Raw genomic sequence first — 13764 nt, 5'->3', positions numbered from 1 at the left:
AATTTGTTTGCAAGTCACTTGATATACGTGCACCTTTGCATGTAAGAAGGTGGTAGCACCGTAGAATCCAGTTAACACTGCCTGCAACTTTAGGCTGAATTTAGCATTGCTTTTGTTCAAGGGTATTTTCTCTGGGTGTTGAATCCACTGCAGCAATAGCAAAAAAATAAAACTATGAATGTATCCTGTGTACATTCACTCATAGTTAACTACGCTTTATGACAAAGTAATGTTAAGAGCATGAAGCAAATTGTTTTGCTTGCCACCGCCTACATGGTGCTAGTGCTCTTGTGCCTTCTACCTCCATCTGAGCGCTGGATAGAGAACTGCCCCATGCCATTCTGCAATTACATGGTCACTATCTTGATAGTAAATCGAAGCACGTCATTGATCCACTGACAGGGACCCCAGCAGCACCATAGACATGCTGATTAGTGTGCCTGGTGGTTTCAAACACCCAGTTTGCAGGCTGAATCCAGCCTGCTTGGCGTATTCAGATTCTGCAGAATCTCAACTTTAATTATTTTTTTAAAAAGAAGTTTGTAGCCCTTATGGTTGCAAATATAATCCTCCAGTGAGAACAATTTGTAAACATATGCAGTGTTGTCTGCCTGAGTATGCAGATATCTGAGATGCATTGTTTCAGGCTGTGTGAACTCCTGTACTTCCTATTGATGTCATTGGGATTTTGACTCTAAAGCCTAAAGGTGACAATTTAAACATCAGTACTGACTTAGCAGATGGGATGAGTAAGAGGGTAGGAAGAGCAAGTGGGAATTGGAAATTGTCTGAGGGAAGGGAATGCAAAGGGGCAGGGGGGAAGGGCAAAGGTAGCAGCAATCCTAAATGTGAACATATTTTCCCACTGAATAATGTTGAACGTGACAGTAGGTACTGAATGAATAATAAATGATGACTTAGAGTTTAGTTACAAATAAGGGGCCTTGATCTTTTTATAAGCCACCTACTGATATCAGACCATATCTAATCATTAGGGCCCTACCAAATTCACTGGCCGTGAAAAATGTATCATGGATCATGAAAACGTAAAATCTGGTCTTCTGTGTATTTTTAACCTATGCTATACAGATTTTTAAAAAATCCCAGGACTGTGAAATTGACCAAAATGGACTGTGAATTTGGTAGAGTCCTACGAATCACCACAATGGTGAAAAAGCTTCTGGAGCCACAAATGCCATCTACATTAGGGCTCCTAACATTACTAGCCCCAGCGCAGCTGAATTGTTGTTAGCACCAGCAGTGTAGATGAATCTCCAGAGAAGTTTCAGAGTGGGCCTCACCTGTCTTACAGGCCATCATTCCTGGGAGCAGAGGGGGGATAGTGTTTAATCCTGGTTGGAAAAGTTTAGCTTCACAAGTGATAATTGTTGAAGGAATGACCCATTCCAGAATTTAGAAGTAAGATGGAAGGAGACTCATTGATGGGCACAGAAATCTATGTAACACAAGGAATATGATTATTTGTATATCATTGCCATCAGTTTCAGTCTGTGAGAATTTTCCATAAGACCATTAGGAATACTTCTCCCTGGTGAACAGCTTATCAGCTGTTGTTCATCATTCTCAATGATGAACAGCAAATGTTCTGCAGTTTGTCAGATGTAGACCGGCATCACAGAAATACAGTGCACTGCATCCTACAGTCTCCATGTCATACAGTCTGCAGGCCACTCATGGCCCCGAACCATTTTTTTTCATAGCTCTTGTTGATATTCATCAGTAGAGCAGTTTAAAAATATATGTTCCTTGTTTAGTTCCCTTTAAAACAGCTGTGATTCACCTAAGGTTTGGTTGTGGACCCTGCCTCTCAGTTCTTAGCCCTTCACTTCCCCTAGTTTGTAACTCTTTTTCAGAGTCATTTCAACCAGGTCTGCAGCTGTCCACCTCCATCTTCTCTTCCTCTTTGTTTTTGTACCTTCTGGTTTAGCACACTCCTCCTCTGAGCATGACTCAGCTGCAAGTGCCTTCCCAGGCTGCCAGGCAGAATCACAGCCTTTAATAGCATGTGGGCTAGCCAGCCACTTCTCAGGGTGGAAGAGAGATGATGGAGATAGGTCTGTACGCTTTTAGGAGAGAAAGGATGTTTCTATGGTTAAGGCACATGGAAGGGGGATGGGAGATCTGTGTTAATTCTGGGCTCTGCCACAGATTCTGTGTGATGTTGAATTTCACTGAATTTCTCTGAGCCTTAATGGGGATATTAAACTTCTCCACTTTACGGACTGAAAAAGCTTAATAGCGGCACATAAAACAAGCGGTTTCCTAATGCACGAAAAGTACACTGCATGTTTGGTTTCTTTTAATCCTTGTTTGCTTAGGAAAGTAATGCTTTTTTGTTGTTGAACACGCTGAGGCCCAGTGAGTGTAAATGCACAATGCATGGCAAATATGGTGTTTAAACAATTCTGTTTATTTTAATAGCCATCCTTTAGAACTGCTAAGATTTAAGACTGTTTGCATTGCAGCTAAAGCTGAATGCAATCCCAGAACACAGGACTCATCTTTCCGACTCAGCCTCTGATAATTGGAAATACAACTTATCCCCTCTTGTCTCCTCACAGAGCCTTTTTTGATTGTATGGCCCCAGGTTTGCTTACACAGTGGACAAATTAGCATAGAATTCATCCAGCTCATCATGCAGGGTCGGGGAGCGAAGAATGTTTGATGTGTCAAAACAAGAGGCTTAACCAGAAAGAATTTTTCATTCCTTTATTGCTGTGAGTCCAGATTCCCACTACATATGTCCCTGTCTCTAACCCTGGAGGTGGTGATGGAAAATGTTTGTGTTGTGCAATATAGTTAATAGTGAATGAACTCTTAAGATCGCAGTAATTTCTTCCAATAGATGCATGACAGGTTGTAGAATCTTTTCACATAATGGAAATATTAATGTTTGATTGAATTGTACTAGGTGAATGCATGGCAGAAATGTTATGGTCCCAACCAACATCTGGCCCCATTGTGCTAGACAAATATTAAGAGACAGTTCCTTCCCAAAAGAGCTTGCAATCTGGACAGTCAAGGGATGGAGAAAGAGATTGTCGTGGGAATCGCTCTAACTGGGGAGCAGCGCTTTCCACTGTTATAGCGAAAACTGGTTTAGATTTGACCAAGTTTCTGGGCAAGTGGAGGAAATCTTTTAGCGCAGGTCAGAAGGTGCACCAATAAGGATGGATTTGCTGACCCTTATCACACATTCACACTCTGCTTCAGCTAATAATCTCTTAACTCTCAGCTCTTGTGCTTTTGAAGAAACACTGAAGAAACTTAATAGCTGCAAGTAAAATAGGCAATAAATACATAAAGGATACTGGTTGTCTTATAATGAAGGGCACTTTGGGAGTTGTGTGTGTCACCAGATTCCTTAACAACAGAGTTAGCTGGAGTCAGTTACCCATGGTACACACAGTACAAAGAAAGAAGAGTTTTTTGGGAGGGATGTGGTAGGAAAACCATTAGAAATGTATTAAAAAGAAGTTCCTCTGGAGATTAAGGACATCCTGGTAATTTCTTTTGGCCTTGTCTACAGACTGACACATTTTAATATTGTGATGTCTGTTTTCTTTGTTACTCTTTCCTCACCTTTTCCTTTGTACAGTACTGCTACCCTCTGAGCAATAGAACATTATGTGCCTAATGTTCTTTCATCTTGACAGTGATGTTGAGCTGCTAGCCGGGTGGACTCTGTCTGTATTTAAATATAGATGTTTTTAAGGGGCATAGCAAAGCAGTCAATAATCTTAGAAATTATCTCCAGATGAGTGACAGTTTCAGAGCTCTTTAATTATGATAGCCAATATGAATTCTGTTGCTTTAGGTTGTATAGTAGATTAACTAGTTCAAGTCTTTCTCTCCCACAAGGGCTGTTACACTTCTGTGATGGCAACTCAGATTTTTATGGACATTATATAAATGAAAATGTTCTTGTATTGTCTTCTGTATTCTATTGCTTGTCTGCTTTATATGTAATAGGGATGTTAGCTGTAGCAAGCATCCAAAATTCCAGATTGCATAAGTGTGTGAAGCCCAGCTAACATACACTCTATTAAGTTTCAGTTATCCTAAACTGCACTGTGGTAAACAGCTGTTGTGTTCCGCACCAGAAGCACTTATGTTTCAGAGGTGGGTGACGTGATTCTTCTATGTATATAGTTTGTAAAGCAAAAGGAGAGGAGCAGATACATGGAGCAAAGGGGAGAGGAAATGCTAGGAAAGAGCAGGGAAAATTCTCTCCTGGAAAGGAGGCATCAAGGGGAAAGAGAGGGAGCGCCACAGAGGAACAGCGTTGGGGCAGTGGGGAGGGGAAGACAAAGGGTATCCCCTCATGGGTGAGAGGAGTCCCTTGGGCGAACAGGTGGAAGCAGGGTGGAGCACACAGGGAAGGACTTGTAGCCTACAGCATGTTGCAAATACCAATACAGGTGGGAAGCACACGAGGGTGCACATATTCACCTTGCTTAAATGATCAAAATCACAAAATAGCTTTTTGGGAGTGGATTTCCTGTGTAAACATGGGTGTATTGTGGATTTGACTAAGCAGGTACTGTGTGTTACAAGTGAGAGGGCGGCACCAGGAAGAGGGAGATAAAAAGAAAAGGAAGCTCAGGTGTGCCGGGGGTGGGGGGGAGCAAATTGGGTAAGAAATCCCATAAAGATGTTGCAGGTGGAGCAGGGCACATCCCAAGGAATTGCTGTGGCTCACCCATTTAGTTTGTTAGGAAAGAGGTGAGCCTCTGGGCGAGGAATATGGGTTTTGGTGGAAGCCACTGTTTATCTGGGTAAGCATCAACAGTGAAATCCTGGCCCTGTGGATACCAATGGCAAAACTCCAGTTGACTTCAGTGGAATGAGGACATCACCATGCAACTTTATGATCCTGAACCCCAAAGCTTAGAAGCTTGAACTGTTTTCCTGTCACTGCTTTTTACGTATTTTTTACAACATTGATGCTGACTTTGTGCATGCTCTTTTTTTTTAAAAATTTTCGGTGTTGTCTCATTGTAATGCAGGATAATCTTGTAATGATGCAAAAGCATAAAGGAATGTACTGTATTTTGTGTGTGTATGTAATATAAAAAAGTGGCAGAGAACATAGGTTTTAGTGAATTTTTTTCAGTATTTGCCTTTTTTCCCTCTTGCTCAAGAAAATATTTAAGGACAGTCTGAGATCAGTTTTACAGACACGTACATTTTAAAGCCAGAAGATACCATTGTGATCATCTGTTTGACCTCCTGCATAACATGGGTGATGGAACCTTACCCGCTAATTTCTGCATCAGGCCCATAATGTCTATGTGAGCTATAGCATAATGACTTTAATAAGTAAGACTCAAATAATTTTAAATTACCCAAATGCACAAAAATGCTTTTATGCTTCCAAGATCCCCAGCCTATTTAGAGAACCATCACTTTTTTTTTTTTTTTTTAAATGATTGCCAGCTACTTAGTTTCAGCCATTGGGTTGACAGAGACTTCACTAGCTTTAACTAAACTACTGCAGCTAAAGAGAGCTATAGATATTTTAATTTAAAAACATTCTCATGTCTGCAGGATTACATTTTAACCAGTTTGGGGTAAAATTTGCCACCCTTTTGGACTGGACCATCTTTTATCAATATGTATGATAGTAACTATATGGACTATACCCAGATTCACAAAGGGACAAACTCAGGGTTGACAGGCTTCTTCCCACCAACAGTCCTGAATCTGACGTCTCATGCCATGCTCATTTTATGAGTGTGCCCTTCAGATTATCAGACAACAGCAATCAGTATTTTTATAAGCCATTCTTTGAGTCAGCTCTGTGTGTTGATATGCCCTGAGGTTCCTAATTTTATTTCGACATCATTTGCAGTGGAAGATAATGTGGAAAGATATTTTATTTTGAATGTCTTTCATAAGATTGGTTTAAAAAATGAATTCTGCCACTGGCTTTTATATGAAGAGGAGTAACTCTTATTTCAATGACAAATTGTTTGCATTTAAAGTGTTCTTTTCTCTGTGCTGCAGCAGGCCGTGTGATTCCATTCCACTGACACTAAGAAGAAAGAATTAAGTTTGTGCCATTTCCTATCCTCATTACAATTTTCAGCATGAGATTAATGAGAAGAGAATAATGGCTCATTAATTCAAAGTCTTTTCCCACTAGGATGAGGTAGCAGGATCTTTATGATCTCTTATTTATAATAGTCAGCTGTCTTGTTTGGATCTTTCTAGTGTTCTGTGTTTTGGTTGGCCGGCCATACTATCCCACATTAGTGACAGGTTCTTGGACCTGAAGGGTAGATAGACAAGTCATTACCAGCACAGAATATTAAAGGTCATTGTATCCCAGTGTGCTGAATGTAAGTGGCATGTACATTCTAATAATGCATTCTGCAGTCTAACACATTAACAGCAACAATGGAATAGTCCGCAGCTGCATGAAACAACATCTCTTGAGGGGTAACATGTGCTTCTGGTTAAAACTAGGGACTGGAAGACATGGCTCAGAGCTTATATTCTTGGTTCTGTCATTGAATTGCTTTGTGACCTTGGGCAAGTTGCTTATTATAACTCAATCCTGGTGCCAGTGAAGTCGGTGGCAAAACTCCCATTGACTTCAGTAGGAGCAGGATTGGATCTTCCTCTAGTTACCCCATCTGTGAAATAGGGACAATAAAGTTCACCTTTGCAAAGAGTGTTGAGATCCTCTGATTAAGATCCCCTACATGCAAGCTGCAGTTGCTTTTTCATCTAGAGTTGTGAAGATCCCGTAAATATGGTCTGCACTGGGGTGTCTTTTTTTAATGTAAGAAAAATGATCTGGCAGCATAATACATTCATTGGTTCAGTATTTATTACTGTTTCCCCCAGATATGAAAAGGGAGCAGCATGGCTAGGAAGGCTGTCTGGTTTCACTGTTGTTTCTGTAAGTGCCTGTGTGCTCTCTGCTGAAACACTGCTTGCGTGTAACAATATTCTGCAGTGAGTCACACTAAATCCTGCTCAGTGGGTAATGTGACCTTACACCTCCCATGGCGACGACACTAAGGGAGCACTCGTTATCCCCTCTTCTCTAGCTGGGAAAGAACACCGCTGCCAGGAGGCTGTGCTGAATCAGGACACTCACTCTTTCTACCTTTCTTCCTTTTTAATTTGGGAGTGACTCTGGCACTCTTGTGAGCAAGTGGCTAATAGGCTGACTTGAGGATGACACTGTGTGAAACTCTGTGAATGTGTTTGGACGTGATTAATGGTAGCATGAACCTCACACTGTTTGGCTCTGCTTAGGAACACAGATAATAAAGATGCACAGGCTGAACATCATTTATGTCTCTTCCCATTTCCTTGTCCACCTGCAACTTCCTTAGGCTTCAAAGTCCTTCCTTGCACTCCCTGGCTTCCCTTCACACTTTCAGCTTCCTCCCTGCTACCTCCCTTCCTTCTCACCGCCTCCCTTCCAACTCCTTAAATCCCACAGCAGCTCTGCCCCCTGAAACTTCTGACTGCCTCTCTCCCCATGAGCCCCCAGCAAGTAAAGTACTCACGCTTCTTTTGATAATCCCTTGTGTGAAGGTACGCAGTCTCATTCATGGCTCTGAGATGTTGCCTTGTGTAAATCTCATGCTGTGTGTTTTTGGAGCTTCCCCTGTGCACAGCATTCTAGAGCATACAGTATTGGAACAGAGCAGCACCGGAGTTCTAGAGCTGCAGATATGCAGCCAGTGACAAGAGATTCTCCAGTGAGATCATCCAAGGCAAGATGCAATTACCTAAGAAGTTATGGAATGGGAGGGAGCGTGAAGACTCAAGGTGGTCATGGATAGCAGGAGGAGGTAGGGAGGACAGGGACAAATGGAGAGTAAGTGGTCAACACAGTATCAGCCTTGGTATGCCAGTCAAAACTCTACAATCTGAACTCCAAATGTTAAGGGCATGTGGATACCCCTACAAACTGCCATACAAGCTCTACCAATGGATCCCATGCCTGACTTGCTGCAGGCTGGTATTCCATTCATGGGCCTCTCTTGGACCAAACTGGTTTGAGAATCTAGTGCTTGTCTGTGAACAAAGTGTGATCCTGTGACACTCTCTCTGTCATTTTCTAAGCAAAAAGCTAAATTCTGGGGCAAAATTCTACCCCACTTACACCCTCTGCAACCCCACTAAGATCAACTATTAAAAGTGATGGATGTTCAGTAGTGACATATTGTGCTGGCTTACCTTCTCCTCCCAGGACTAGCTCTTTGTAAACTGGTGCTGCTAAGTTTTGTGCTTAAAATGCAGGTTGAAGTATTGGAATATTCAGCGTGTCCAGTATTGGCAGGATATCTGTAGGTGCTTTATGACTGTAGCAAGGAGATGATAAAGATCTTATTGTATGACAGAGATTGTAACAAGAACAGGAAATGACACAGTGGCAGCTCATTTTCTCAGAGAATGTAATGGGAAGGGAAATTGCTGCAGCATTAATCAAATCTTCAGTTAAACATTTTTAGCAAAGCTGGGAAGTTCAGCTAATTGAATCTGTTCTCATTTCAATCCTCCTGTTGTAATTTTGTGCTCAGCTTGGGATGATGTATCAAGAAATCACTTTCATTCTTTATCAGTTGCAGTCTCTAGCTGCAGATGGTGGACACTGTGCTGAATTGCGTGGTAGTTGCACAGTGAGCCAGCTGTAAAGGCTCCAGACCATTTTCATCGTAATGAACGTCAGCTTGCTCAGTTCCATTGGGTTATGACTGCTCTCCCCACCCTAATTTCTCAGTCCACATTACTAAAAGAATAAATACGTCCGATGTTTTCTATGTTCCATCTATTAATATTTTGTTGTTTGTACTGCAGTAGTGCTTGTAGCCCTGACAGCTCTATTGTGTTAGGCACCGTACATAGTGCATAGGGTGGAAGACAGTCCCTGCCCTAAAGAGCTTACAGTCTAAATAAGTGGGACCTTTTTAACACACCACAGTGGCTGCGCTTAAAATATACTTTTTGCGTGGTTCACTTCTAAATGCGTGTTTACATGAGTTCATGCACAGTGACCTTGATTGCTACCTGTTGGTCACATAAACAGTTACAAAACCTGGATTCAGCAGCCAAAATGGGACAGCACTGAGTATTGGCTGGCCTAATAGCTGTGATATTTTGTTTAAAAAAAAAAATAGGAAGAACAAAAGAGAGCAACATTTTGAGTGCTTCCAAGTCTTGGAATAGCAGATACTGTAAAAAAAAAAATCTGTATGTGTACTGGATAGAAGTGGCGTCACCATGCAACTCTGTAATCTCCCAAAGTGTCCTCCTGCCCCAGGATGCACGAGTAATCCACATGCCCCCCATGACATGTAGGTTACAAACAGGCTATTGTGTAAAACCTGTAATAGATTTTTCGTGTGGGTTATCTCTGCTTTGGATGTTCCAGTCTTCAGGTCTACAACACTCAGCAGAGATCTTTCCCGTGTTTTGATGCTGTGGTTAATACTTTCAAAGAGTCATTTTAGCTAAATATGTTCCAGAAACATTTGAGGAGCTTCTGAAATGGGTACACTTTCTGCATGTTTGTTCTTCAAGCATCCTAAGCAAAGCATATTGGTAATTTTCAGTTAAATAGTTGATTGAATATACATGCAAACTCTGTTCCAATTTAAAAATAAAAAAGCAAGAATTCCACCTACTGATGTTTGTGCTGCCACCAGAAAAGTTAGGTGGCGTATTGTAAATCTGCATCAATTCGGGAAAGAGTATGGGAAGTCCTGTGAGTTCCCAAACAAACTTTGCAATTACATGAGTTCACTCTTTTACTGTTTTGCTAAATTGTATTATGTTGGTAGCCTTGGTCTTTGTGGCGAGGCGTTAGTTGGCACTAATGACGAGAGCCTATGTTTTGAAAAGTGACTTGTGATTTTGAGTGCCTTGATCTTTGGATGCCTAACTGGAGACCCCTTAAGGGACCTGATTTTCAGGGGCGGGCACTAAGTGTTTTCTACAAAACAGGTCCCTTTAAAGGGTTTCAGGTTGGCCTCCCAAAAACAGAGAGACACAGTTGCTTACATAATTTAGGCTGAGACCACCACACTCATTTCATTTGTGAACTGCCATTTTGGTTAGAGATTGACAAGGTATGGGAAGATGCTTTATAAGCATTCCCCAGTTAGCTCTGCTGAGATGTCTCAATCACAAGCTGTAGTAGTTTCAGTTATTCCAATTCAGGGCCTCTTTTCAGCCAGATTATTGTGAGAGAGGATTTGTGAGACGAGCAAATGTACACTGACTGTCCACTAAGCTCATTTTTATTTGTATCTTAAATCAGAATTTTAATCCAAGTCTCCGGTGCTTATGGACCTACTTGTGACCACCCTAACTCACAGTATCTTTTTAATATGCAAAAGCGTGCTGCATTCTACAGTCCAAGTGCATTTTGTAATTGTCTTTAAAGTGTTGTTAAACTCATTGTAAACCCTATCCTTTAACGTTTGTTCTTTGCACAAATTGCTTTCGGCTTAGTTAACACATGATTACAAATTGTACTGTACACAAGGCATGGAGCAAAGCTAATTCCACAGAAGATGAATATGGAACCTGGTATCCACTTCTGCGACTTGACTGGTAAACAGAAAGACAAGTGACTGATGTACAGTGCTGCTCAAGCTGTGCTATAGGTCCATGAGTAGTTTGCAAATCCCGTGTTTGTGTTGCACAAAATGAAACATTTTAAGGACCAAGCTGCTTGGGCAGTGGGTCCGTAAGTGTCTGTTTCTCTTGAGGAATACTTCTTTAAAAAATTTGGAAAATCACTGTTTATCTTCCCCAAAAAAAATCACATTGTAGCTGTTTGGTGTTAAATTCTGCTCAGTGATTGTTTGTTTGACCCTGTTTAAAGTGAGGAAAATCTAGAAGGCTGTGTTTTTTGTGAATGCCAGTTTCTCAGCACTATTTTCCTCTTGTTTTTATAGGGAGAAGTGTCTCCTCCCACTGCAGCTGGCTTTGGAATCAAAGAACGTGAAGTTGGCCCAACATGCTCTAGCAGGGATGCAGGTATGGCTTGGGACTTGGGTGGATTTTGACTTGCTTGGTTGGAGGGTGAATGTAGAAAATGGCAGCTCCTGAGTATTATTTAAATTCAAAGGAAATATAGGTGTTTAAAATGAAAGTACTGTAAACAAAGCATCAAACCTTGGGGTGACTTAGTGATAGCAAGGGCACTGCTGAGAAAACATCCAGGAGCTAGTCTCTGCACTAGCAGAGGCAGAAGATTCTGTGGAAGCTGCATGCTCTGCAAATGATGGATAGCACCTGGTTTTGCGCTTGGACTCCAGCAGATGACTAAGGAGCTGCATTGGCAGTGGCTGAAGAGAGTCCCATCCAGCCCTCTTTTATCAGCTCAGAGGACAGTGGTGCTTTGAGGCTGGAAAGCGTAACGTAGACATAAGTAGTGAGGGCTCTGTTATAAATGTATGGGACCCCCCTCACTGAAATATTGGAATCAAAATTCCCCACACATTCAGTAGCACTAGGTGAACTGAAGGGGTTTTATCAATTACAACTGAAAACAGCCATGCGATCCATGTACCAAGGAAATCAGATGCAGGCTTCAGAGAGCTAAAGCATTTGTAAATAACGAAATGGAAACGGCGCATATGTTTTCGCTTCATTGAAGGAAAATGGACATTGCACCAGTATGCAATTAATGTTTATTTCTAGGAATATAGCTTTGTAGGGAAGGCTCCATATTGCTATTCTATTAAATACAAGTTGGTGTTCACTAAGGTGCAATTCATCCCTGTGCAAAGGGCCAGCACGAGGTCTTGTTTTGAGAGCATAAGTAGGACTTAAGTATTGCACGCGCCTTTTGTGTCTCTGTGTTTCACCCCCATGTAGCTGAAAGTAGTTTTGGTTTTTTGAGAATAATAAAAACAGATATGAAAACAGGCTCCCATAAAAATTCAGTTCAAGTCCATTTGATTATTTTTTTTAAGTTGGATTTGCTCTTTTGTGCCACCTTTTCTACCTCTGTCATGCTGTCTGGAAATACCCACTGTGACACTCTATTACTCAAGTACTGGCTTCTTTCCAAGCAAGGAGAACCAGATCAGGCCATAAAAATCAGTAGGACTGTGTCAAATCTACCCCTTATACAACCTCTCAGCTCCTGCCCCTGGCAAATACACATCAAACTTCATACCACCAGCATAAATCACTGGTCAGGCTGCCTTCTCTTTGGGGGTTTAGTTAAAGTTTTAGATTATGTATCTTTCAAGAGATGACTAAATATCTCTTCCCACCTTCTGCCAGTGATTAGCAATGCCACCTCCACAGTGCTTCCATCCCCCGGCAGGCAGCTCAGAGGAAGAGAGTGGGATGATCGCTAAACCTTTATCTCCCACTAAGCAAAATGTAAAGCAGTGGTAGCTGTAAGCCTCCAAAACATGTACAGAGTGGAAAATGAGGCGGGTTTGAAGTGTTACTTCTAAAGTGACATAGCTTTGGTGAAGCCCTCAGCTAAAGTCCAGCAGCCTTCAGAAATTGACATATTGAGAGTCCACTGGAAAACAACCTTTTTGAGATCATTTGAGCTGCCAGAAAAGAAATAAAAAGCCACTTGTAGAATTCAGTAACGAGCCCAAAAGTGTTAGTTGCATCTTCAGCGAAGCCTAGATCCCGTTCTGATGGCCTTCAGAGAAGGAAGGACAGGTATGCAACTATTACTCTGATCATGGCCAGATTAAGACCTTTAGAGGCCCTAAGCACTGAAAAGATTATGGTGCCCCCCATATGTAGCACTGGTCTACAATTTTTGAGAAGTCTGTTTCAGAGATAAAATCTGATATTTATTATGTATTTTGATGTGCTGAATTCAAATATGACAATTAAAACAACTGATTGGCTACTGTTTCTAAGATATTTAAGTTTTTACATTTTATGTCTATGTCTATTGTGTAGATAGTAGAGTTTTAATCATAAATTGTAAACCTAGGTCTTTTCATGTGTTTATGGTTGCTTTACATGATAATATTTCACCTGTCCTGTTTAGTAACACTTTAAAAATCAGCAAAAGGGTTATGTAAATAAAATTTATTATGAAACAAAAGGCAAAAAACTATTATGTATAGTTTAGTCCTATTCAGTGTCTACTCGGCGCTTCTTGGCTTGTCTCTTGTATTCATTAAATGGAGCATCTCTTGTCACTGTCCAGCAATAGTCTGCAAGCATTGATGGGCTCCATTTGCCCTGATAGCCTGCCAGGAGATTCCACTGCTGTAGTCTGGAGCCCAACAGTTCTGCCTAACTCTTGGGTAGTTCCAAATCCCTGACAAGGTCATTCAGTTCACCTTTTGTTTTGAGGTGTGGTTCAGAGGAGGAGGATGGGAGAAAATGTGGGTCCTGTGACATTGATGGTTCAGGACCAGAAGTTTCATCCTCTTCCTCGTCTGACTCAAGTGAGAATGATTCTGGTGCATCAGGAATCGGCAGTCCTTCTCCGTAGGGTACTGGGCGTATAGCTGATGGAATGTTTGGATAATGCACAGTCCACTTTTTCTTCTTTGACACACCTTTTCCAACTGGAGGCACCATGCAGAAGTAACAATTGCTGGTATGATCTGTTGGCTCTCTCCAAATCATTGGCACTGCAAAAGGCATAGACTTCCTTTTCCTGTTCAACCACTGGCGAAGATTTGTTGCACAAGTGTTGCAGCATGTGTGTGGGGCCCACCTCTTGTCCTGATCTCCAGTTTTGCAGCCAAAATAAAGGTGATAGGCTTTCTT

General features: G+C 41.5%; 1 protein-coding gene across 5 annotated transcripts in view; it reads left to right on the top strand.

Annotated features, from left to right (window-relative positions):
- Positions 1-13764, top strand: part of ARFGEF3 (ARFGEF family member 3) — a 121309-nt gene that overhangs the window by 16522 nt on the left and 91023 nt on the right. For all 5 annotated transcript variants that reach the window (XM_050949398.1, XM_050949401.1, XM_050949399.1 and 2 more), the window contains exon 3: positions 10953-11034. In XM_050949398.1, the coding sequence (XP_050805355.1) occupies positions 10953-11034 (82 nt within the window). The remainder of the gene's footprint in view (positions 1-10952; positions 11035-13764) is intronic.

This window comes from Gopherus flavomarginatus, chromosome 4 (assembly GCF_025201925.1).
Source record: "Gopherus flavomarginatus isolate rGopFla2 chromosome 4, rGopFla2.mat.asm, whole genome shotgun sequence".
NCBI lineage: Eukaryota > Metazoa > Chordata > Testudines > Testudinidae > Gopherus > Gopherus flavomarginatus.
This window is presented reverse-complemented; position numbering and strand designations above follow the sequence as displayed.